Source organism: Brienomyrus brachyistius, chromosome 13, assembly GCF_023856365.1.
Source record: "Brienomyrus brachyistius isolate T26 chromosome 13, BBRACH_0.4, whole genome shotgun sequence".
In the NCBI taxonomy this organism is placed as follows: Eukaryota; Metazoa; Chordata; class Actinopteri; order Osteoglossiformes; family Mormyridae; genus Brienomyrus; species Brienomyrus brachyistius.
This window is the reverse complement of record NC_064545.1, coordinates 18,337,657-18,363,955: the sequence shown is the minus strand read 5'-3', so window position 1 is coordinate 18,363,955 and position 26,299 is coordinate 18,337,657. Positions and strand designations below refer to the sequence as shown.

At 47.0% G+C, this 26,299-nt stretch overlaps 1 protein-coding gene across 6 annotated transcripts; it reads left to right on the top strand.

The window, feature by feature from the left end:
* Positions 1-12: 12 nt before the first annotated feature.
* On the top strand, positions 13-23,543 carry LOC125705854 (tripartite motif-containing protein 66-like). Of its 6 annotated transcripts, none has more exons than XM_048972138.1 (20): positions 13-33; positions 905-1,034; positions 1,575-1,854; positions 3,820-3,932; positions 5,153-5,306; positions 6,923-7,052; positions 7,521-7,637; positions 8,192-8,306; positions 8,429-8,575; positions 8,814-8,931; positions 9,100-9,992; positions 11,356-11,520; positions 17,047-17,164; positions 19,314-19,383; positions 19,484-19,664; positions 20,170-21,041; positions 21,178-21,310; positions 21,425-21,499; positions 22,066-22,218; positions 22,338-23,543. In XM_048972138.1, the coding sequence occupies exons 3-20, from the start codon at positions 1,800-1,802 to the stop codon at positions 22,572-22,574; spliced, it is 3,846 nt and encodes a 1,281-aa protein (XP_048828095.1). In that variant the 5' UTR covers positions 13-33; positions 905-1,034; positions 1,575-1,799; the 3' UTR covers positions 22,575-23,543. The 6 variants fall into 6 exon arrangements, with proteins under 6 accessions (XP_048828095.1, XP_048828093.1, XP_048828094.1 ...); XM_048972136.1 differs by having other exon boundaries at positions 902-1,034; XM_048972137.1 differs by lacking the exon at positions 13-33 and adding an exon at positions 40-367 and having other exon boundaries at positions 902-1,034.
* The last annotated feature ends 2,756 nt before the right edge of the window (positions 23,544-26,299 follow it).

The window sequence follows — 26,299 nt, the reverse complement described above, 5'->3', positions numbered from 1 at the left end:
ACCCACTGGCCTGGAGAGGAAGAGCAGCTCAAGGTAATGATGAACTTAATGTGCTTGAAATAAAACGGTCCTGACAATTTAGGGTTTTTTATACCGGTCCTTAAGTTATTGTTCTGATTATCCGGCAAGCGTTTTTATTCTAGCGAAAATGCATGAAATATCATTCGGACTATTATGATGAGACCGGGATGAAAAAAGTTTGCATCCTCAGCCCATTATTACTGTAACATTAGCCGGCTATGTGGCTAGCAGCGTTCCGTGCTGGAGATCGCACTGAATCTGCAGCTAACCGCGAAAAGATATTGCGTAGGGGACTCACCCTTCTGTCGCTATGCCGTTTTCACCGGACAAAGTGCATAGATTAATTGTATGGAATATTTCAAAACTCGACCTATTTGGTGCTGGGCAATTTTAGATATTTGTGATAACTGTAATATAGATAAATTTGGTTTTGCGAAACGCGAAGTACTGTCCTAAATTGGCAATTGCGCACCTGGAAATTACATGCGTGCGGATATAGTATGTGTGTGTGTATATATATATATATATATATATATATATATATATATAAACAACATTTATTATCAGTGTATTAATTTATAACACCAATCCTTAAATACTATGTTCGTTTTGTTTGTATAAGCACCTTCTCAGGTGTTCAGTGGTCCAGCGCAAGATAATAAAAATTTATGTTAGATAAAGTCAGCTGACATATATTTGACACGGATAAACGATCTCGTCTGTGGCCAGAAATTAATATGTATTTAAATGTAGAATAAAATTGTGGATTTCGTGTTGGTACAGCCATTTCAAAGTCTGAAGTGTGTCATTCGGGAACCTATCTTTTTATATAAAAGACCAATTTTTTTTCCCAACCTGATTGTAATTCATTTCGTTGGAGGAGTTCGGTGGCAACATGAGCGGTACTGTAAGCCGCGGCAGTGTGAAGACGCGCTGGGACGCCCAGTGTCAGATAGCCGCAAGGATCTGCTCAGCACTGCAGCCACTACCCTGACTGCTGCCCTGCTCTCAAGGTGAGATCCTTCACCTGCTCCTCCAACATCTACCTGCATGGCAACCATACCAGATACGTTTACATTGGCTGATGCACTATAAAAGCGTTTCAGATAAATGCCTATTTCCTTAGTGCTTTTAAAAAGTCACCCCAAAGCTCAGGGTGGTAGTAACTCTGCAAAACAGATAAAACTTAAGAGGTCACAGTTTAGGTACTTCCTGTGGTTATGTGCAATCCGTGTTTGTATGTGAGGTTTATGTTTGATGTCGACACTTGAGCTGAACAGAACAGGCTGATAATTTCAGAACCAAGATGCCTACTGACATAAACACTGAGGATTCCCAGACTTAGTATTTGCGCCCATGAAAAAGATGCTGGTGGAGAAGGTAAACACATCAGCACAGGGCGGCATGTCTAACCAGAGTGCAGTGAACGCGGTCATGAGGGGCTGCTGTGCATACAACCCAGCAGGCTGCTTCGCTGATTTGATTCTCACAGGAAGTCGGGTGTAGCTGCCTTCGAATAGCTGGTGTCGCTGAGTCTATCCTTCCCTCCTTAGGTCCTGTGGTGTCATCTACGGCTAAAAACAGGGTCATTTACAGTAAAAGTTCACAGAGCAGGTCCTCCTTTGGTTGAGTGGGGGCCATAATGGGTTGTTGTGCCACGCGGATCGTAACAGGAACACCAGTGAAGTGAGTACGGTAAAGATGACGACAGCTGATCTCGTTTTCATTCATCCTCCGCAGTGTAATGAAAATAAGAATCAAATCAATAATGATTCTAGATGATATGTTTGGCGCTATTGACTGGTCTGGCTGACTCAGACTTTTCAACTCTTGGTACGTTTTCATCATTTTCTTTGGCTGATATTTGGCCATTTTGATCTCTATATGTACTGCATTACTGTCCTTCATGTGTCTGTGTGTGTATAATGTATACTGTGCATATATACAGTGTACCTATGTACTGTGTGTGTGTGTGTGTGTGTGTGTGTGTGTGTGTGTGTATATATATGTATATATATATATATAGTGCATGCATATGTGTGTGTATTTATATATAATGCACAAGCATATTTTATGTGTGTGTTTGTGTGTATTGCGTGAATTTACCTATCTTTTGTAATGGATGTTATTAATACATATATACAAAAATAAACTGTACTTAAAATTCTAAATGCGCATTAAAGCATATGAATCAAACATCACTGTAAAATTTTGCTCAATGTTCCTTTATAAACAAGTATACTGATTATAAATAAAGAGCAATTTAGTTTGCTGAGGGTTGTCTTGAGGGATATCAGCCTATATTGAGTTATGGTAATCTTATTTAAATTACTTTATATGTATTATGTTATATATAATTATTAATTTTCTCTAATTTAAGTAAATTGTTATTGCTTAAATGAAACACTTCGGTGAAACTTTGGATTGTGGTAATCTTAAAAATATCTTCCACAATGAAAAAATAAGCCCGTGTGTCGTCTGTCTGCAAATGAAACATCCTCTGAAATAGATTAAAATAACCCAGATCTTCATCCACGGACATGGTGAGCATTAAGTACTGACCACTTAATAGCAGCATAGATATTAATGCATTTTGCATGCAGCATGAGACTAATTAGACTAATCTTGGGCTGCCTCGCGCGGTGCTTTTGCTTTGTTACGTAGATGAGCTTTTAAGGGAGCATTTTGTTTGCAGTTCCTCTGGAATGCAAACTGACAGAGCTCTCCACACTCAGGGTTAAAGATTCGAGTTCCTTTACTGGCAGAGGTTACAGCCGCAGAGTATTTCGACCGGGAGGACGGAGAGAGGCAGCAAGAAATGAGCACGGTAGAGCGTGCGGTGCGGGGGGGGGGGGGAGCCGGCAGTGCTGGCTTTGTTTAGAAGGATGTTCTGAGATCTCCTGAGGGGTTCTGGGCCTCTGGGAGGAGGGAGTTTGTAGGTCAGGCTGGGGAGCCATTTGCCAGGCGGTGGTACATAGTCACTGCAGCCTCCATCTTTAGCCTGCAAAGGCCTGGCTGTTTGGCTCCGTCTGAATGCCAGTTCTCCTACCTTTTATAAATATGAAACAGGCAAAATCTGTATCATCCTTTCATTATCGAGTTTCGATTTTTATTGGTTGATACTGTTTTTTTTTTTTTTTACTGCCGTCGTTAATATGTTGTTTTTGTTGTTGTTGACTGGCTTAAATCCACATTACCCGTGTATGTTTTGTTTGTCTTTCTGCTCTTGTTTTACCATACTCCCCCCCCAACACCTGGGGACTTAGCAGTGATGTCTTAATTGACTGATGCTCTGAAGGACACCCTATTGGTTCATCAGGATCTAATCCAGTTCCCAGCAGCAGCTGACCCCAATAGGTGTATGACGCAGGGGCGAGCGAATTCGCGGGGGACCGAGGCCTCTCGCGCGCACCAGGATGGGGATGAGGCAGGGCGGCGTTGGCCGGCGCACGGCGGCCCACCCAAATCCCCCCGTATTTGCGGTGCTTACCGCTCTCTTAAATTTAGGTCACATGGCCTTTCATACCATTTTGGGAAGGGCTTTGGGGGATCTTTTGTCCTAGAAAGAAAGGAGGAGAAGAAAAAAAGGAATTATCGTCTTGGACCTTATTTTTCACAAGGCAGAATTAAAAAAGCAACATGCTCTATATCGAATTGATGGATTTGCTGGCGGAGTCGGGATCAGGCGCCGAAGGGAGTGCAGGGTGTCGAATGTGACATGTGGGCCCCCCCCCCCCCGCTGGGGCTTCCTTCGGACGGCCGGCTGACACGTGTGCTGTGGGCTGTTTCCCTGGGCAGGTGAAGCCCCCGGAGCATCGTGGACGCCAAAGGCGTTTCCCCCCCACCACTGTCCAGACATGAGCTGTGAGACGCGCTGGAGGACCTGGCATCCGGAAGCCCACATGGACAGGGTAGGTCTGGCTTTGCCTGCCACTGCTTTTGACGTCTCGGGTAACTATTTAAGGGACATTTATCAGAATCATAGCTTGACTTTTCTATTTAATCACTAGTTTAATAATAAATGTGCAGTGGACTGCAGAATAAGAACTGAAATGAAAGATAGTGAAATAAGAGATGGTAATTATTCGACATTTTTGGGACTTTTCTGGGGTCTTTTTTTGGCTGGGGTCGTGCAGTTTGTGGTTTATTCGCCGGATATTGTGGTGCTGGTAGGCTGGTCGTCTCAGGCATCTTTGCGTCCCGCCAGTTGCAGCCAGGATGGGCTAATGTCCCCAATTCCCAGACCGCTGTCCAAATTCAGCCATCTTTGACATTCCCAGCCCAGCTGGATTCCATCTTAATCCTCAGTGTTTGTTTTGTTGGCGACCAAGACGTGAGTTTGGTCTGTTTCACAGAAACAGATTTAGCAAGGTGCGAATGTCTCATCATCTTTTAAGTTAACATTCGCATAGCGATTCTAGCCTCCCTTTAATGTGTTTTTCAATGCTTGTCAAGACAGCTGAAGCGAGTATTTAAATGTAGGCAGACTTGAGGAATGCGCTAAAAAAATCTGACAGCAATTCCCAGATGATGGCAGTTAAAATAAGACTTTGATTCCTCAGGTGAAATTGACATCTGAGGTGTGCTAATATGCTTTGGCAGCTCCACGATAAGCTTCAGCAGAAAGCATTTTACTATTTTAAATTGCAGTCCTCTGGGTTCGACAGCCAGATATTCTGTTTTACTGCTTTACTGTTAGCCTCTTCTCTCCCTAATAAAAAAAATTGTGATAAAATATTATTGTTATTGTAAATTAGCTACTGGCAAGTTATTTTTTTTATATTATTGGAGTTAGCTAAACGTCAGATATAATCAGCCTACGTGTGGTGGGAGACATAAACAAAGGATTCGAAGTTAATTATGTTACTTTGTAACGTTCTGTAACCTTGTGGGCACCGTCACTGTATACTGTGTAATGTAGAGTAAGGCAGGAGGCCATGTGAACTGCATGTAATAATAACAAGAAGAGCAACAAACAATAATTATTATTTATTTGTATTCTTTTATTATTATTATTTATTATTATTATTATTATTATTATTATATATTTATAATGCACTTTTCAAAGAAAGAAAACAATTCTAAAAGATCTACCCCCCCCCCCCCCCCCGGCGTGTGCTTCCCACCGCAGCTCTGTGCCGACTGCCAAGCGCCAGGAGGGGCCCGGGGCCTGTGCACACTGTGCAACCAGCACCTGTGCTGCCGCTGTGCCAGCCTGCACCAGCACGCCAGCCGGACGGCCCCCCTGCCCGCCTCGGACATGGCGGCGCACCCCTCCCCCATTGGTACGCCGGCACTCGGGGGCATACAGGTGCCCCTCACCCATTCACGCACTGCCATTTGCTCCCAGTTCCACACGGTCACCGTTGCCGCGTGCTCGTGCCGTTAGTCGATCCTACAGACACCATGCCGTCGGTAGGATGACAAACCAGGTTTATACGCACTGCACCGGGTTTAAGTTGTTTATCCATCACGTGAATAGTACCTGTTAGATGTTTATGTGTAGTTTGCACGGTAGCTCATGACGGGGCACAGATAGTTCATAATAACTCAGTAACTACTGAAGTACAAATCATGACCAAGTATAGTCGCTACTTGAGATAAAAGATGCGTCACGAATCATTAGTGATGAGCAAACATGAGATCAGTATTTCACTCGTGTTATTCATCACTTCCGGCAGTAGTTACAGATATAGTAACAAATATAGTCTGCTGCTTGAGATAAAACATGCATCACCATTCATTAATGATGCCTTCACATAAGATTAGTACGTAACTAAGACTTAGTTTGTGGTTAATTAATACATAAGTAATTGCAGAATACTATATTATTTGTGCCCTGTCAAGTAAAGCATTACCTTTTGCATTAGGTAGTGCATGTGTTGGGTTTTCGCCACTCACTGCTCGAGTTAGTGGGTGCATGTAGCGTACTACATCGAGAAATAGCTTAGTTACTGGGTGCATGTAGCGTACTACATCGAGAAATAGCTTAGTTAGTAGGTGCATGTAGCATACTACATCGAGAAATAGCTTAGTTAGTAGGTGCATGTAGCGTACTACATCGAGAAATAGCTTAGTTAGTAGGTGCATGTAGCGTACTACATTGAGAAATAGCTTTACTTTCCATGCAGTACTAAAATGACCCAGCTGAGCTTCAGACACTGGGGTCTCACAGCTGCCCGTCATGCTGCTTGTATTTCTTTGCGAGAGCAGAAGCATACGATGCCGGAGAGGGACGGGTGAGGGGCCGTAATTGTGCAGGCAGGATGTGGTCAGCCCTCAGCCTGAGGTGATCGGGTGTGAGGCGCCACCACTCTACAGCACACAGCGCGGCCGACTTTTTCTGTAGTGCATCTCCTGCATGAGTGTTGCTAGTGAGCATCCACTGCCAGTCAGAGGACGTCACATCATTGTGGTTTCGCTCACACAGGATATAAATGCTGCATATCAGAAATGGCTTTAGCCCAGCATGTTGTCTGCTTTACAGTCATTAAATGAGATTAGAGGCAGGGTCAGGTTTTTGGTAAAGAAATCTGAACTCTCGGCCTGCAGATACATAATTCGTGTTGCAGTTCATTTAGATTCTGTAACACAATAGACAGTTTGTATTAGTTTTCATTAAAAAATGTCTGTTGCAGGAAACATTCTGGCTGTGCTCCAAGAGTTGTAGTGTTCTGTTGGAAGTCCTAAAAACAGAGGTTTAGTGCTCTGGTTCTGGTGGTGTCCTGGTTTCAGACCCAAAGCAAAATGCAAGCACCTTATAGCTCGGTTCTGTAATACACAACAGATCAGTTCACACACTAGGTTCACTGGCATGAAATATGAAGTAGGACATGAAGCAGAGTCTGCTAGTGTTTCTGAATATGGATAGTAATTCATCACGGCCTGTCGTCCCTCCCAGACACCAGCTGCTGGCCAAACAGACCCCCCCCGTGCCACCTGCACGGACCGGAGCCCCTGGAGCTCTTCTGTGAGACCTGTGACCTCCTGGCCTGTAGCAGATGCCACCTTTCCAGCCACGTGGATCACAGGTGACGTCTGCGGGGCTGAATGCGAGACGGTGCAGCGTGACGTTCTCTGAAGAAGGACAGTCTCCACAAAACAGTGGCTGTTCGCCTTTGTCAAAGGTCCCACACCCCCCCCAAGCAGGGACTTTTTAACCCTGGAGTAAGAAGAAGATGATGGATATGTGCAAACTCGCTGGCACGGTCCGGGTCATTTCTGTACCACAGCAGCATTTAACTAGTCATTCTGTTACTAGTCTTTCTCAGGCTACGGCGTGATGAATCATCTAGGTAGTTGTATATTTTATTGATCTCGAGCAGTGGATTCAAAACGTGCTATAGTGAGGTCGTCAGTACAAGCACAGCTCGGAAGTAAACAGTGTATGTCCTTTTAATTAAGGGGTGAGCTGGAACGAAGAGCAGTTTGCATGGTGAGGTGAGCTGCCGGACGCTCACTCGTGGACGTGGCGCTGTAACCGTCTTTGTCGCGCTCAGGTTGGTCCATGTGGGAAAGGCCCTCCGGGATCAGCTCTGGCTCTTCGAGAGGCTGACGGCCCAGCTGGAAGACAAAAGGTCCGCCGTGGAGAACTCAGCCAAGCTGATCGAGTCCAGGTGAGCGGTGTGGCCGGTGCGCCGAGGGCAAATGAGGCTCAGAGTTTTTGAACCTGGGTCCTTGCATCACAGCATGTAGTAAATTAAGCCAAAAGAAATTAAGCAGAAATCTATCTCTGATTCCACTTCTGCTGGTACGCTGAAGAAAATCACCCGGGATCACTGTAAAAATAAGGCGGGAGGGACACAGCAGACTATCCAATCCGCTCAGGTCTTTTGTGACCCCAGGAAGGCGATTGGTCGGAGGGGCTGTCACTTAGATAGCTTTAGCGTGAGTGACTGTAAGTGAAGCACAAGTGATCGGTGGCCTGGGCGAAGCAGAGAGTTACCCAAACTCACCCCCATTTCCCTGGCTGCTTGCTAGCGTATGCAGATAACATAATTGGGTGCACCGGTTAATGATAGAGCTAATCTCAGATATCTCGGAAGTACCACGAACTGACACTTGTGTAGACTGTAATTTATAGCTATCGAAGTCATTCATTAATTAGCTGCCATTTATAGCTTCGGTCTCAGAAAATCATACTTCCTTTGTGTTTTTTTTTTTGTTCCAGAATACATGGACTGAAGATCCTACAGAGAAAGGCAGAGAATCAGATTAAAATGGCAAAGATGATTATAATGAATGAGCTCAACAAACGAGTCAACTTATTAACAGAGCAACTTAAGGTAGCGTCGTCTTGTTCCGTGTTTGATGTCCTTTTAAATACCTGTGGTCCACATGGGGAGAAAAAGGTCTCGGGGCACACCTCAGGAATTCATCTGGTTCTTCTCGGCCGTCTCCCATGCAGAAGATGTCTGGCGACTTTCGGCAGCAGCTCGAAGGGCAGCTGCAGGGCCTGGTGGAGCTCTGCAGCCAGCTGGGCCAAACGCAGAACTTTCTCAGCTGGGCCACGTCCCACCACCAGAGAGGCCAGCTGCTCTTCAACAAGGAGCTGGTAGGCCGCCTACCGTCATGACCGTCCTGCACGTCATGGCCTGCAGGGAAGCTCCCACAATCTGCTTCTCCTGATAGATACACAAACACCGGGCGTAATATCTCAGGGCATACCCATCCGGGGGAGGAGGCCGATCTCGCCAAAAGTGCCGGGACACCAGTGACGTCTCGCGCGTCGCCTGTTCTGGGAGTGTCACCTTTTCAGGGAGATGTTCCTCCTTCCCTTTTCTTGCACGCAGATCATGTTCCAGATGCAGCAGTTGCTGGAGTCCCAGCTTCAGTGTGACATGGAGACCCCTGTGAAGATCAAATTCAACTGGGATGCCAGCTTGTGGACCAAGCAGATCTCAACGTTAGGTAGAGTGTGACGTCTCGCTGCCGGGCTGCATAAATGATTAAATACTCAGAGTACTGCCTTGATGTCTTCTTGATGGCTTTTTATGGAAGTGCTTGGGCACTTTGACAGGAACGCTCTTCTGCGGGGTGCCGGCTTAACCACGCTGTTTTATCTCCAACCGAACGCAGGTCATCTGACAGCAGAGGGGGGGTTCCTCCCTCATTCCGAGAGGCTGTCGTGTTCCGGCCTCCTTAAGCCACACCCCCTTACCTGCCCCGCCCTCCCAGCTTCCATGTGTCCCGGAGCCGTGGAGCAGGGCTGCGGATTTCAGACCTGCTTCCAGTCGCAGGCATGCTGCCCTGGCTGTGTGGCTTCCAAGGCCTGCGAACCCCACCCGGGCCTCCTAGTGGACCTCAGCCTGGGTTCCTCAGGGCAGAAGGGCAGCTGCCAACCTCTTAGACCATATCCTGACAGGCAGCTGGAGCAGCCGTCTGCAAAGCAGCCAGATGAGAAGGGGCCGGAGCGGTGTCACGCCGGGTGTAAGCAGCGTAGACAGAAACCTGCGGCCCAGCGCTGCACTCCTCTGCCAGGCCCCTTGGAGCCCAAAGGACCTCGGGCTCTTGTCCCCCATGCAAAGAAGCTCCCCCAGCAGCGTGCCAGGCAGACGTTGTCGCCCACGGAGGATGCCCAGGTGCACTGCCCCAGCGGCAAGCCCCCGGAGGCGCAGCAGTCAATGGCCGTCTGCTCCAGTCTACAGCTCCTTCTGCAGTCTCCACATCAGTCCTGTAGGGGGCAGCAGCCAGGGAGGGCTCAGGGGTGGGTGGACTTGGACAAGCTGCAGCTGGCCATGAGACGCAACGGGACGGGTCCAGGTGGCCCGCAGCCTGCCGTGAAGCAAAGAACCGCCGAACCAGCCAGGGTGGGTCCAGATGGACTGGGTGCAAATGAACTGCAAGAGCCCCAGCGACAGCTGCAGGCGCTAACACCCTCGGCAGTGCTGGAGCGTGGCGTTGCCCATCAGGCCGAAGGGCAGCCATCAGAAGTGCTACAGCTGCTTGAGAGCAACACCTGCAGCTCCGGGGTGAGCTCGCCTCATGCAACCACGGCTTCTCATACGTGTCACTGACCACAGCTCTCTGGCCCTGTCTTCACTGTCAGCTTCAAAGGGGGGGAGGGGTCTCTCAGCCCTCACTGTCTGCTGTGCTGCACAGCAAGCGGGGCCCTCACAGCACTGGCCGTAACCTCAAGGCCGGTAAAATGGATAGAGAGCCATGAACGCGCCGCGCGGAATACACCCCACGGGGGAGGGACTCGGGGTGCCCGTTTGTTTGCAGGACGGAGCAAAGGCATGACAGAGAGGGTGTGAGAATGATGACAGCCGCATGCGCTGCGCGGGAGGTGACAGGAATGGCTGCGGCTTTTGTTTGCTGTTTTATTTTTTTTCAAGCCAGAAAAAAAAACTGTATGTCAGGGCTGAGAGAAGTGTCAGCCCCCCCGCGCCCCCCCAATCCACCTCCCACACCTTCCTTTCACAGCAGTGTCTCCACAATGTTCTGCTGTTTTCCCAACATTAGACAGGAAGCTAGCACTGCTGGTCACACTCCGCTGGCCGTCCAGCATCCCCGACACCGTCTTGTGACCGCCCCCCCCCCCGGCATTTTAGCGCGTTTTCTTTCTCGACTGAGTGGCCAATCGGGAAAGGCGACGCCGTCAGTGTGCCCGTCGGTAGCGGATCCCCCTCTCCCATTCCGCTCACCGGAGCCTGGCTGTTTAGCTATTTGTTCCTGCTTGTCAGTGACTGCCTGCCTTCTTACCTTAACGAGACACCGGGGGATTAGCGGTGGCCGCTGGTTTGATTTGACTGCGACTCCTCCTGCTCCATTAGCGCCTGTTTCCCCCCCCCATCCTCGTCTGCCTGCTGGCCCTGTCCTTAAATCCTCCTCCCTGCACCCAGGTTGCCATGCACTTGTCAGCGATGGGAAAGACTCGGCGCAGGTACATGCGTCTCGGTTGCGACGGCCTGTGCGCAGCTCGCTGCCCGAGCTTCCCTGCTGGGCGACGCAGTGGCACGTTAGGGAGGCAGAGATGCAGATAAATGTTTTTTTTTTTGATGATTTTGTTTGTGACAGGTTTACAAACAGCTTGTATTAATCATGTTATTACCAGGCTGGTAGGATGGTGAAGGGGAGAGAGGTTATTCATGCTGTGGTGCTCTTAAATTAATGGTGCTAGGCCAGGCATGGGAGGGGAGCAAAAGGCAGGGGCTTTCAGAGAGGCAGATTTCTGCAGCGCGACTTTCACAATGAGCCATCTTAACCCTGCAGATGGTTTCAGTTCGTCCTGTGAAGAGCAGGTGCATGTCTGTGTGGTGGGGGGGAATGGGGGCAGGGGGGTGTGACTCTTCCCCCACTCCCTACGTGACCCTAACCCGCGTCTCCCATCAGGAATCTGGCTTGTCTGTGATGTCGACACCGGCCCAGGGGGGCCCCACCACCGAGCAAACGAGGCCGCTGGGACCACCGGCTCGTGCTGCCCCCGAGGGCCAGCCTCCGAGGGCCGCCCGCAGCCTAGCAACAGCAGGTGGGGAGCAGGGCAACGCGGCGGGCCAGGTAACCAACCACAGTGATGAACCAGTGGGGGGCAGGGTGGAGAAAGGAGGGAGGGGGAACACAGGAATGGCGATTGTCTGCTATGTCTGAGTCACGTAGCATACAGGGTATAAAAAATGCTTAGAAAAACTCCATCACTGCCCAGGACTAATCTATGTCTACATTACGTCGTGCCTTTAGGGTCGGGCAATATCTAAAAAAATTATAATATTATAAAATAATATTTAAAATATTGGGATAAACGGTAATATCTGTTACGACCCAGTCTAGTGTTGGGTCGCGCAGAATGGGCTGAAGGGAAGTGAAATATGGACAAAGGGATTCGGTTCTACGGTGGTCAGATTCCCCCCCCAACCACAGAAGCACGAATGACTGATACTCGCTTAGGATCAGTCATCAGAGCTCTCTGGTACTTTAGTTCTTTCTGTATTTTAGATGCAAGCAAATCGCACAAACTTTGTCAACTTTGTCAGCAAATTTTGCTGAGCTTCGGTCGGGGGGGGGGGGGGGGAATTTTCATGGATGAAAATGGGACATAGCATTTTCTTTTACTTTTCAGTACGCCACAACCGACAAGCTTTTCAAACTAATTTAGAGCTTAGTCTGGTTCATCTACCAAAATTGTTAATGGTTATTATTTATATAAACAGTTTGCGTCTGTGAAGACCACTGTCTCCCATGAATGAAAGGATCTAGAACGTTGGAATTTGAAACTAGGTAATCAGGTTGCCAGCAGTTTCCTTTAAATGGAATTTATTGTTTGACATTTTACATAAGTTAGGAAGCTCTAAATTCCCACCAGTTCAACTTGCACCTAAACTCCTGGCATTCTGGCTACTGACTGGAACATAGAAGATGATGATGTGACGATGTCAACATTCTAAGCTTATACGAATGGCAAACACATTATTAATGAAATGTTGTGCTATAATAGCCATATTTTGTCGGAAAGCTATAAGGCTGGACTGCAATCCTTCTGTTATCCTACTTGTCGGATATCTTTGATTGCCGATAATACCATCTTTTCGCCCATCCCAAATTTACGTGTGAGAAAAATAAATTATAAACGCTTTGGGAATATTTGTATTTCAAAGTCTTCTAAAATGTGATCTAAAACATGACATAAAATATATATTGTTTAACTATGTTGCTTCTTTAAAAGGAAAGGGTTAGGGTTCGGGTGCTTTAAAGAAGTGCTAATCACAGTAAGCAAACGGTTAAAACAGTCAAGGTTATTCATAGCAAATAGGGCTGTAATTGTTCACGTATTCATGGTGTGGCTTTCGGTTACATCATTTTCTGTTCAGAACACACAAGAAATGAATGAATACATTTCTTGACAAGGGCGAAACCAAAATTCCCAAGTAGATATTCAAAAGGGAAACATTCTGGTAATTGTGAGTTGAACCTGTCACACTCCGATGACGGCGTGTAGGTGCACGGACAGGCAAAGTAAAAAGCAGGCAAAGTAGCCAAGGTACGGGGGAAAACGGGGTTTAATAGTGGTTCGGGGAGCAGGGAACATCAGACGCAGACTAACATCAATGACAGACCCTGGATTAGTACACAACAGGAACTTACATACAGGAAACAAGGCAGCAGGAAACAAGACACGACTGGGCACAATCAGGGAATCACACGTGGGTAATTAGAGGGCGTGGCACACACGAGGAGTGGACGGAGCGGGTGTCACAGAACCCCCCCCCCAAAGGCGCGCTACACCGGGCGCGCCCGGGAGGAGGCGAAGGACGGGACGAGACGGGGAAACCAGGACCCGAAAGACAAAAGCAAAACCAAATCAACGGGGAACAGGGAACAAGACAGACAGGCAAAACTGACAAAGAGGCAGGAGCCAAGACAGGACACCACAGAGGACAGGAAAGGCGGACAGACAGACCAGAAACGGGGACACAGAGGGAACAGGCGGAACAAAAGGGCCAGGAGTGAACAGAGGAACCCAGAGGGAGCAGGAGGAACCGGAGGAGCAGGAGGAACGAAAAGAGGAGGGACAGCAAAGGAAGGAGGAGAGGGGAACGTAGGGACAAAGGCAGGAGCAAAAGGAGACAAGGAGGGGGAATAGAGGGGAGCCCGAGGGAGACCCAGCGGGCGACGGGAGGCAGCCGGAGGGGCTGCAGGCGGCCGGGAGGCCGGAGCCGGAGGGGACCCCGGAGGGGCCGAGGAGACCGGGCGAGGGAACGAGGCAGGGGCCGAGGAGGGAGCAGGAGGGGCCACTGGGGAAGGGGACGAGGAAGCAGGAGGGGCCCTCGGCGAAGGTCCCAAGGAGGGGGGAGCCACCGCAGGCGGCGACGTCCGGGAAAGGGCCGGAGGTAGAGGCCCAGCAGGGGACCGAGGAGCCGTAGTCGGGGGACCTGCAGGAGCCCGACGAGACGCCAGACGAGGGACAGAGGCAGGGGGACGAGGCATCGAAGGGGGACCGGCAGGCGACTGCCGACCCGGCGGGCCAGGACCCGCAGGCGCCGAGCAAGCCACAGCGCAGGCGAAGGAGGGCGAGCCAGGGGGCCGGGTGGGAGGGGCCCCCGTCCTGCGTCTATGCCCTCTCCCCCTACGGGACACAGACACCAGGCCCCTTGGTCGGGGTCGGGCACGTCGGGGCGAGGGCGAAAAAGTCACAAGTAGGGTACCTGAGGGGTCCCACTCAAGCTCCTCCACCTCCGAAGAGGGAGGAGCTTCGGTGGAGTCCTCTGGGACCACCTCGGGACCTTGGGTCGAAGGGATTGGAGGGGGTTCGGGAGCAGGAGTCTCAGGGGCCAAAGTCAGGGGAGACTCGGGGCGCACCACTGGGGCTGCAGCAGGCGGAGGGAGCGCCTCTGGGGCTGCAGCAGGCGGAGGGAGCGCCTCTGGGGCTGCAGCAGCGCGGTCAGGGACAGGGACGCGGTCAGGGACAGGGACGCGGTCAGGGGTTGGAGCTGCAGGCTGTGGGGGCGCCGGCCCGGGAGCTGCAAGCTGCTGCAGTGGGGGCGCCTGCCCGGGAGCTGCTGCAGGCGAAGGGGGCTGCGCAGGCAGCGAAGGCGGCTGCGTGGGCGGCGGCGGCCGCACCGGAGCGGGGTCCGCGGGCGGTTGCGGTGTCGGCTGCGCGGGATGTGCAGGTGGCAGGAGCGGAGGGAGCTCCTCAGGTCCGATGGCTGCAGCGAGCAGCGGAGACGGCTGCTCTAGCTGCGCATCGGCCCAGCGTGTTCTCCGGATGGGGGAAGCTGCCGGGGAAGGCAGCTTAGTAGCGCTGGGGACCTCTGTTGTGATTGGAAGGTACTCCCGATCACCTCCAAGAAGAGAAGTGGGGACGACGGTGCACGCCCCCAGGGCGATCGTCGGGGCAATCGCCGGTCTCTTCTTCCTCTTCCTCCGGCGCACGGTGGTGGCGGGAGGCGGCGCTATGTCCATAAAGGCGGACGGCGGGAGGATAGTCCCTGGTTCGCTTGGCGCGACGTACTGCTCGGTCCGGAGCTCAGCCACTCGCTGGAAGTTCGCGCACACCTCCTCCGCTAGGTGCGCGTCCTCTTTCAGGGAGATCCAGGAGATCCCAACTCCAGCTAATGAGATCCCGGGCTGGGGAATCCTCCCGGATGCTGGGCTAGGCTATCCAAAATAACAGCTGTTCAACGTAACTGAGGTAATCTTCCTCAGTTACGGAAGCTGTTTTCCCTTTGACGGTCTGTCATTCTGTCACGTTCCGATGACGGCGTGTAGGCGCACGGACAGGCAGACAAGTAAAAAGCAGGCAAAGTAGCCAAGGCACGGGGGAAAACGGGGTTTAATAGTGCTTCGGGGAGCAGGGAACATCGGACGCAGACTAACATCAATGACAGACCCTGGATTAGTACACAACAGGAACTTACATACAGGAAACAAGGCAGCAGGAAATAAGACACGACTGGGCACAATCAGGGAATCACACGTGGGTAATTAGAGGGCGTGGCACACACGAGGAGTGGACGGAGCGGGCGTCACAGAACCCTACTACATCGCTTAATATTTGGGTTTCCAAATAGTGTTATACCAACATTGGAGATTAGTTTAAAAGACTAAGACTGTCTGTTAGTCCTGTTGTACTGAGTGAGATGGGACAGGCAAAAGGAGAATTTCCACACAGGGATTTAGAAAGCTTTACTACTTTTATTTTTTCAAAACAAATAGTGTTTCCCTGCTGAACCGAAATTACACCGAACCATAAACCCAAAGCCAGAGTTAAATGTGATTTCTGAGTAGCACTGAATCCCTAATGGAAAATTATGTGAATGTCCAATACAATTAAAGTTTTCCAATGAATTGAGGTGGATTTCATCCATTTGTCTATTTCCCTGCTTCCTTCCCTGCTCTTGAATCTTTCCAGTCTGATGAGCTTCAGCTTTCCATGTTACATCTTCTGAAACTTCTTTCATTGAGACATATTGTACTTTAAAATAATTCTGGTGTAAAAAGGGCAGTGTCAAACCTACACCTAAATTAATTAAAACATTTGACTCCAGTCTCTTTTCTAAAGGTCATCATGTTAGAAATGCAGTTTCCATCATTGACTTTCTTTAAATCATTTGCTCGAACATAATATGGCAGAATAAGAGAAATAAGTTGTTGTTGCATTAATCTGAATCTTTATGACTTAGATGAAGTTAAGATCTAATCCAGTACAGAAATCTAGAATTTCCAGCTGGGATCACCAACATTTCAAAGTTATGATGTACTAAAAAGAGGGGATTGATCTGATTGGTTACTTAGTGTTGGTGAAACTTTCAATATTTTCCTCTGTTCTTGGTGGCTTGTTGTTTTAGCTACTTAGTTTTGACAATTTTTTGTAGTAGAAGCCGGATGCATGAATTAAAGCTCAGTAATGCGTAATAATGTGTAATAATGTGTAATGATGTGTAATAATGTGTAATAATGACCATATTACTGAGTAGTACATATGCTGCGATTTTTTTTTTTCTATTCCCAAGGGACTTTATTCTGAAAGCTTTTGGTTAATTTGATCTTGTTTGTAGGCCGAACTGTGCAGAGACAGACTGGAGTCAGCTCTCTGAGGCATTTTTAATAACCGTACTTGCAGTTTGATGATGGGTTTATTATTATAGATAATCTAATCACATTCTGCTTACCATTATCTCCTTAACAATATTGTTCAAAATGAAAAACATCCTCGAAGCTGATGTATGTGAATGTGTGTATGTATATATATACATATATACAGTTGCTCCTCAATTTATTCAGGGTTCAATAGGGCAAAATGAAGCGTATGAGGATGAAAAAGACTTTTAAAAAATAGCCAAGAAGGCCTTAAAAAATAATGTATAGCAACTATTTACATGGAGTTTGCATTGTATTGAGGTATTTTGAGTAATCTAGACATTATTTAAAGTGTATAGGAGGATGGCTATAGGTTATAGGCATGGACTTTGGATAGCAGAAGGAGGTGGGAACCAAACAGCCATGTTAGTCAAGGGCTGACTGTATAGCTTTTTTATTGATGCATTGGTTTTTATCATGTTGACTCAGATCAGTATTTTCTACGGACAGGGTCAGAGGAGGTCGGCAGCAGTTGGGCCAAACCAGATCACTCCCTCTACCCTGAATGCTCATGGAAGGATTGTTTTTCTTTGCTTGTCTTCACCGACCTCTTACAAGACAGAGTCAGGTACAGAGCCTCACTGACCCCTCTAGCAGAACTGAAAAACTACCAAAATGCATGGTAATCTGAAACAGTTCAGTGGCCACTATAGGAACAAAAGGTATACATGATAGAAATGTAACAACTGCCTCGGATGAGGCCTACTGTTAATCCCACTTTACAGTAGTTTATAGTGCCTTGCAAAAGTATTCTGAAAATTAGATGGTATATGTTTTACAGAAAATCAAATACTGGAACATTTTGCTTATTACCAGTGACACCTTTAAGTCTTTGACAGAAGTTGCGCTTTGCGCTCTGGTCTGGCCTCACTGGATTATTCATGGCCTCATCTTGGCCTCCCCTTGGAATATTCATGGCCTCTCTTTGGCCTCCCCTTGGAATATTCATGGCCTCTCTTTGGCCTCCCCTTGGAATATTCATGGCCTCTCTTTGGCCTCCTCTTGGATTATTCATGGCCTCATCTTGGCCTCCCCTTGGAATATTCATGGCCTCTCTTTGGCCTCCCCTTGGAATATTCATGGCCTCATCTTGGCCTCCCCTTGGATTATTCATGGCCTCTCTTTGGCCTCTCCTTGAATTATTCATGGCCTGTGACCTCAACTGGCCTCCCCTTGGATTATTCATGACCTCTCTTTGGCCAGTCCTTGGATTGTTCATGACCTCTCTTTGACCTCTCCTAGGATTATTCATGGCCTCTCCTTGGATTATTCATGACCTCTCTTTGGCTCCTCCTTGGATTATTCATGGCCTCTCTTTGGCCAGTCCTTGGATTATTCATGGCCTCTCTTTGGCCAGTCCTTGGATTATTCATGACCTCTCTTTGACCTCTCCTAGGATTATTCATGGCCTCTCTTTGGCCAGTCCTTGGATTATTCATGGCCTCTCTTTGGCCAGTCCTTGGATTATTCATGACCTCTCTTTGACCTCTCCTAGGATTATTCATGGCCTCTCTTTGGCCAGTCCTTGGATTATTCATGGCCTCTCTTTGGCCAGTCCTTGGATTGTTCATGACCTCTCTTTGACCTCTCCTAGGATTATTCATGGCCTCTCCTTGGATTATTCATGGCCTCTCTTTGGCCAGTCCTTGGATTATTCATGACCTCTCTTTGACCTCTCCTTGGATTATTCATGGCCTCTCTTTGGCCAGTCCTTGGATTATTCATGGCCTGTGACCTCAACTGGCCTCCCCTTGGATTATTCATGTCCTCTCTTTGACCTCTCTTTGGATTATTTGTAGCCTCTCTTTATCCTTAACTGGCTTCTCCTTGGATTATTCATGACCTCTCTTTGACCTCTCCTTGGATTATTCATGACCTCTCTTTGACCTCTCCTTGGATTATTCATGACCTCTCTTTGACCTCTCCTTGGATTATTCATGACCTCTCTTTGACCTCTCCTTGGGTTATTCATGGCCTCTCTTTATCCTCACCTGGCTTCTCCTTGGATTGTTCATTGCTTCCCTTTGGCCTTCCATATTCACGACCTCTCCTTGACTTGCCTTGATTTCACCATGGCCTCTCCATGCTATCCCTCACATATTTCTTTCTTGCTTGGACACGGTGTGGAGGGACAGCTTTTTCAGGCTGGTGTGAATCATCCACCCTCTGCTTATTGATCCAGGAATGCTTGCTGGAGTCTGTCCAAAGACTTATAAATAGTGTTGAACCTTTTCCTAATCTTCACATTTGAATCCCTTTATCTCTCATTTCTTATTTTCAGTTTAACGTTTCTTTTTCTTATTTAAGATCTAACAGTTCATCTCTAAATCTATTTTTTTTTAGTTTGAAAAATCTCTTTGCTGGGGCACAAGCAGAAAAGCAAGATTAAATATTTATGCAGTCAGTTCTAATCTGTTGCGTTCTTTAATCTTTTGTTTGAATGTGTGAAGTTTATAACATATTTATTTTTAATTGAAAATGTAATGAGTGACATGTTTTGTTGCTCTTAATTTTTAAGGGTAAAGGACAATACTTTTACAAGGCACCATATGTATATCTGAAGCTTTCTTCGTAGGTCATATTATTCTGGTCATTGGTCATATTATGTCATATGAAACATTAGGGAAATTAAAAATTGCTTTTAAAGTTGTATAAGATGCCACCCTGTTTTGCTCAAATATATTTATGTTGTATTTAATGCTTGTATTTTTTACTAGGTAATATTTATGCATGCAAGGAGACAGAAACTGAAGGTAGACTTGGACCAAGATCTCAGGACAGTATCAGGTATAACTGGATATTATAACTGGATATTAGCATTCAAGAGCCAGAAAGAGGCTAAAATAACAAATATTCTCCATTTCTACCGGCTCTCCGACCGCTCTAGGGAAGCATCGGCACTCCCCAAACGTCCCCGAGCCACGCGCGTACGGTCGGAGCGCTCGAAGGCCCGAGCCACGCCAGGAGTGAAGAGCCGACGAGGTCCTCGTGCAGATCCCATGCCTGCAGGGGACGCTGTTGCTCCAGAGCTACTAGAGTGTTCAGCTGCTAAGGAGTTGAAGGTTGTGGTGCGATTTAGGTTTTAGTTCATTTCAGTTAAATTGTTGTTATTCTTTATATGAATAGGCTTGGGGAACTGGAATATTTTCTTTACAGCTGTCCATCTTCCTAATTTTTGTGACTCTATAAGTCTTTTATCACCATTTCAATAAGTAATATATATTTCCCTCATGCATTTCAAGTATACAAGCAGTATACTTTCCTCATACAGTCAGAAGATAATGATGAAAAAATGTTGTCTGTTATGGTAAATTATGTACGAGACATGCAGGGCTTGTGCGTGCAATGAGGCAGGTTACATGCTGCAATGATTCACACACTTTGCTTTAGCCTTTAGAGAGAAACATTTTTACTGTATGTTCAAGACTCAGAAGAGTGATATTTATGGATCGATGAATATGTTTCCGGTTTTGTTATGACTCTGTGCTGCCACAGGTATTAAAACACTATATTTGCTTTATACTTGTGATCTGTACAGTTCTCATTTCCTCTTTCACACATACTTTGCTGCAGGGAGGACACAGAGATGGAATGATGAGCACTGGCCAGTTGAGGGTGGACCTGTCAGAGCAGCTCACAGCCAACAGCACACCGCAACTCACGCAGTGTGAGAAAAGAGGAGCAGAAGAGGAGCCCTCACCAGCCCTCCCTGAAACACAGACTGACCCAAAATCCAGTCCAAGACCAGAGTCTGAGACAGAGGCATGCTCTGAAACAGAGCTAGAGATAGAATCGGAACCAGAACTGGAGTCTGAGCCGGATTTAGAAATAGAGACGGATCAGGGAGCCCTGCAAAATCCAGGGTCAGACCAGAGTCTGGAGTCCGAGACACAGCCAGACTCGGAAGCAAATATGGACACAGAGCCGGACCTGGTGTCTGCTCAGCAGCTGGAGACAGAGGCTAATCTGGAGTCAGGGATACAGGCAGGGTCACAGCCCAGTCTCGAGTCAAAGACTGATCTGGTGTCAGAGCTACTGCCAGGTTCACATTCCAATGTTGAGTCAGAGCCTCCTCTGGAGTCAGTGATATCAGGGCTACAGGCAGAAACCTGCTTAGCATCAGAACCTTTTCTGGAGTCAGGGCAACAAGCAGAATCACAGTCTTGCCCAGAGTCGGAGCCTGAGCTCGAGGCAGGGCTACAGACAGAGTCACAGTCCTGCCTAGAGTCAGACTCGGGTATGGAGGTTGATCCGGAGCTCCCACCGACCGGAGAGCTTGGTGACCACATAACGGCAGAAAACGGTCTCGCTCCGGGGCATGTAGAGATGGAGAATGAGGACTTCTGTGGGGTCTGCCTGAATGGGGGAGACCTCCTATGCTGTGACCGTTGCCCCAAGGTCTTCCATCTGCTGTGCCATGTCCCACCTCTCCTCAGCTTCCCCACGTAAGACCTCAATCCTTGTTCCTTGTCTCGCTTCTTCCACCTCTCCCAGCTACGTCTAACAGACATTCTTCTCCCCACTGGTGCTTAACAGACATTCCTGGCATTTTATGGCAAATCTTTCTCTGCTGCCCCCTAGTGGCGACTGGGTGTGTACGCTGTGCCGGGATCTTGAGCAGCCAGAAGTAGAATATGACTGTGAGAATGTGCGCTTCTATACCAGGAACGAGGGCAAGGCGCTCCAGCGCGGGCTGTCCGAATTTGACTTGAGGGTGAGTATGCAGACCATTAGCTTGCTCACTCAGTCTCTGCTTTTGTCGGCCACATGCAAAATAAGGACAGTTAACTTGGTGGCTCACATCTCCCATTGTGATCACATTCCGCAGAAGTGTGAGAAGCTGACACTGTCCATCTCCTGCAACATCCTGAGTGCACCTTTCCAAGAACCAGTCAGCCCACTGGTACGTGTCTCTGTCCCCGGTGCACGACCTCCGCCACGAATGTGAGAGATGCTACACAGGACGACACTAACCAGTATCTAATCACATCCGGCCAATCTTTGCAGCACCCAAGATATTTAGAGGTCTTTATGTATGTTTACAGGGAACTGACAGCTGACTTGATAGTAGTCGTTTGTATACAGATCAGAACTGGGTTACGATGGTCAATGTTATGATATTTCGGCATGGGTCAACGTTTTTCACTTTCAGTACATAATTCAATAAATTACATGAGATATTCAACACTTTATTATAAAATAGACTTTGTGTTAATGATTTTGCCCGACTGTAGGCTAATGTAAGTGTGCTAAGCATGTTTAAGGTAGGCTAGGCTATGATGTATGTTAGGTTAGGTGTACTGAATTAAAATGCATTTTCACGCTGCGATATTTTTACGTCGCGGTACTTTTTATCAGAACGAAACCCCACGGCAACCCGAGGAGCTTTCTGTAGTTCATGGAGCCACAAGATAAGAAATTAGAAATTTAGTCTAATTTAACTTTGACGTGTTTATTTTTCTACCCCAGGCGCGGCATTATTACCAGATCATCAAGAAGCCGATGGACCTCTCTGTCGTCAGGGCCAAGCTGACCAGAAAGAGCCGTCAGCACTACCACACTCCCGAGGAATTTGTGGCTGACGTCCTTCTTATGTTCAGGAACTGCGCAAAATTCAACTACGTGAGTAGAAGTGCCCCATGTCTGAAGCTGGTAAGGTGCACACTGATCTCAGGCCTGGGGGGCTCTGAGCTGAGGTTCTTACCACTGACCGCGGCATCCTATCTGTCTGATCTTCTCAGCCGGATTCAGAGGTGGCCCAAGCGGGCCGGAACCTCGAAGAGTTCTTCAGCTCCAAGCTGAATGAGATCTACCCCGACAGAACCTTCCCAGCCCTGGAGGATGACTCCGACAGTGACAGCTACGAGGAGGCGCACGGCGTGGGAGTGGCCGGCTTCCCTTGGCCAAATGGGAAGGAGCACTGCCACAGGAAGAGGAAGAGGAGTCACTCCCTCAATTGGAGGAGACACCATTTCTGAAAGACTCCTCTTGGGTGTCTCATATGTAGATATGGGCAGTGTGGTGTCCAGCTTTTTTAACCTTTCTCATGATATTGTTTAGACTTAACCGAGGCATGAGTGACACATTCTGAGTGGTCCGCAGGGCATTTTATTTTGTACGTAGCTTTTTAATATATTTAAGATGATTGCACATTAAAAAAGCGATTGTTATTTTTAACTGAAATCCTTAAGCTGGGGATACACTGCGAAAACTGTAACGCTGCAAATCCGGGAAGCACTTGAAATGCTACGTTGCGGAGTCACACTGCTGGTTACATTGTGTAATATAGAGGCCAAACATTTCACCGCTTTCTGCTGCCCGGTTCAATTCAAACGTCTTTCTGTAATTACATGAATTGCTAGATTGACAAATCTATTTCCCTTGTTCATTTTTTATGATTAAATTATTGCTTTTTTTTCTAATTGGCTTAATTTTCATGTCCTGAAAAAATCTGTCTCAACTGAATGATGATGCAACATGATTCAAGGTTTACCGTAGTAATTTTAAATAACCACAGTCAATAAGTTAAACCCAGCAGTATTCAACTACTAGCACAACCTTGCGAACGATACATGTGTGAATACACTGCATAAATATCAAATATACACACATTCTGTTCCCCGTCTAACTTCCTACTGTCAAACAGACACGTCACCTTGGACAAGAAGGCCTGATTATGTACAGGAAGTAGATGATCCATTGTTTGATCACTTTATAACAGTGGGTCACCAGTTTGAAGCCTAGATTCATAGATTCATAAACCTTTGATGTCTGGTAGTGCTTGCCAATACTATTCCTATATTGTCATGTTTATAGGTTGTATATATTCATAACTTTGATTAAGCGGTGCCACAGGCTAATTTTTAAATGTATTTGTTAAATGCTGCTCTTCTTTTGTAGAGGGTCCTCATCCGTCTGAGTGTGATGCCCAGCAGTGGGGCCTTGGGTGAGGGGGGGTTCAGGGCGGGGGGGGGGGACTGAGCTGGCTTTCTGACCGGGGCGGTACATGTCATCTCTGAAACCGGCCTTGTTTTTTCCAGAAGATTAGAGCCCCCAAAATTGGTTTCTAGGCTGCCCTGGTGCATTTATGGAATTAATTAGGTTACATTTCACCGTGTTATCACACATGCAATTCAGGGGGTCCACGCTGTAGCCATCGCACAAAAAAAACTGGTCAAATCAAACTGGTAGCAGCTGAGGGCTTGTCTGTCAGCTGTGTGAACAGTGAAAATGCTAAGTACTCATGTTATGATCTGCTTATTCATGCTTGCTTCAATTAGTCAAATATTTACTGTGGTAAATTGTTTTTTTTCTCTCTCTCTCTCTCCACTGACCCACATAAAACATGCCCTGTGTAGTAATGAATAACAGAGACTGGTCGTCTTTAATAACCTACATGAATTACTGAAGTATATGGTCATGTTGACTTAGTTTGGCACGCTAATAAATTTACTCTGGATGGTACGTCGCTGTCTTTAGTTTGGTTTATGTTCCTAAGTGTTTGGGTTTTAGTTCTTCACTGTCACTCCTTCTCCTGCCACGTTACTTCAGTTCTCCAGGAACCTGCACTAGCTGCATCTCATCTTTCCATTATAATACAGATTAATGGAACTGCATCTTGGAATTTTGCTCTAATTGTGTCATTTTTATTTCAGATTCTGTTGCATCTTATTACTCTTTATTCTTTGTTTTTGCTTTTTAAATTCTAATCACTTCCTGGAGCTACAGTATTAAAATAGCTAATGCCTATTTTAGATCACTGCATCCATTCTCATATCTTACAAGATGACCCTGTCATTCTCTGTCTGGAAAGATGTTTACAGTTCCCCCCTCCCCCTATTTCTCAACATTCACCCATCTTCTGGGACTTGAGGCCAGAGGTTTGACAGAACGAGGTTGTGGTGTGATTTAGTTCAAGATTTTATGTATTACTTGCACAGTTACACTGGTACAATTTGCAGTGAAAGGAAAATCCGGCTCGCTTCTCTGCCTGAAAAACAGTATGGGGGGGGGGGGGGGGGGGGGGTGTAGGATAAAACGAAGGATAACAAAAGAAAGAAAAAAAAGAAAAACAAAAGGCTATTGCACTGAATAGCATTATATACAGCATACATGCAAGTGGTGCAGTGAGAGGCATAAATAAATAGCAGACAATTGTAAAAAAGTAATTTGGTATGTCTATGTTAAAATGTTAAAAAGCCTATTGGTCTGAGGATAGAAGCAGCCCTTGTGCCTCTTTTAGCCATCAGACAGCAGAGGCTTGAGCATACAGTGTGTGAGTCTCCAGTCACATCTTTGTGATTTTTCGACCTCTCAATTCACCCACCACAGGGTCTCCCCGAAAATACTTTACAGTATATTTAGTTGCGCAGAAGGTGTGATATTTTATCTTGCGTAATTCCTGTAATGACAGCATTCGGCAAAGATGCAGCGATTTCTTGAGTTTTCATGGAGACGGTCGGCATACGAGTTTTTCACTTATCATCTTATTAGGAAATACTGTACTGCAGAATAATGCAAATATCTAACCGGCCAATCATGTGGCAGCAGCTCCATACCTGATATCATGCAGACATGGGTCAGGAGCTCCAGTTAATGTTCAGATCAGAATGGGGACATGACGTGGTCTAAGTAATTGTGACAGTGGCCCGCGAATATAAAGAATGTTTCCAGCACCACAAAGAATTCAGGCAATACTTTGTCTCATTTGTTTTGTGGAATCCTGGCCCATTTGACTTTCCAAGTCTGGAAACTGTCCTCCGGAGCCATTATCTGACATACCCTGGTTTAAGATTATACCTCAATACTGGACATTTGTCCTGAAATGCAAGGTGCAGCTGTCCTCTAAACAAAAGTGTAAAACTAAATGTGAAACGTATTAAATTTCACTTAAGAGTTCAGTAGCATAGACGTAACTGCGTCAGGTCCAATTCATCGACTTCCTTCCCCATAACTTCTGACGGAAACTCCCATCTGTGTGCAGCCAGGCTGCAGTGCGCTCCAAGGTGCACTGCAGTGTGCTCCAGGCTGCAGTGTGCTCCAAGGTGCACTGCAGTGTGCTCCAGGTTGCAGTGCGCTCCAAGGTGCACTGCAGTGTGCTCCAGGCTGCAGTGTGCTCCAAGGTGCACTTCTGATGAACTGTGATCTTAAACGCCAAAAGAAGGGCTGGATGGGAATTAGGTCACATTAACTGGTGCCATCGTACCGACTTAAAGAGATTAATCAGACTGATATTTATTATTCCCTTAGATATTTGCACTCTGAGTGTATGATTTCTTTCATGTCCTAATTTCTTAAATTCCAAAAAAGATTAAATCTGAAAAGAAAAAAAAAGAGTTTAACTTGCTCATTAAAATACCCTTCTATCTACATAAGCAGTTTAGGTCTCACTGAAAACCAAGACACTGGTTGTATTAAGGCAATAAAAGGAAATGATGTTCAAATGATTTTCACGTTGGTGTAAAACTACTTGTGTTCAGAAACTTAGCAGCACAACAGCAGTAACCCGATGAACCTCTGATATTAGTAGCAGTGATATTTCTGCCTGACAATTTACATGAAGATGTAGTAATGTAAGGGAAAGACAACAGAGCCAGCTGTCACGACACGCACGCTGCGGGGCATGTTGAAAGGGGCAAAGTGAAAATCTATAAAATCTAAAGGGAAAAAGTATAAAATCTATTTCTTTTGGAGGGACAACATA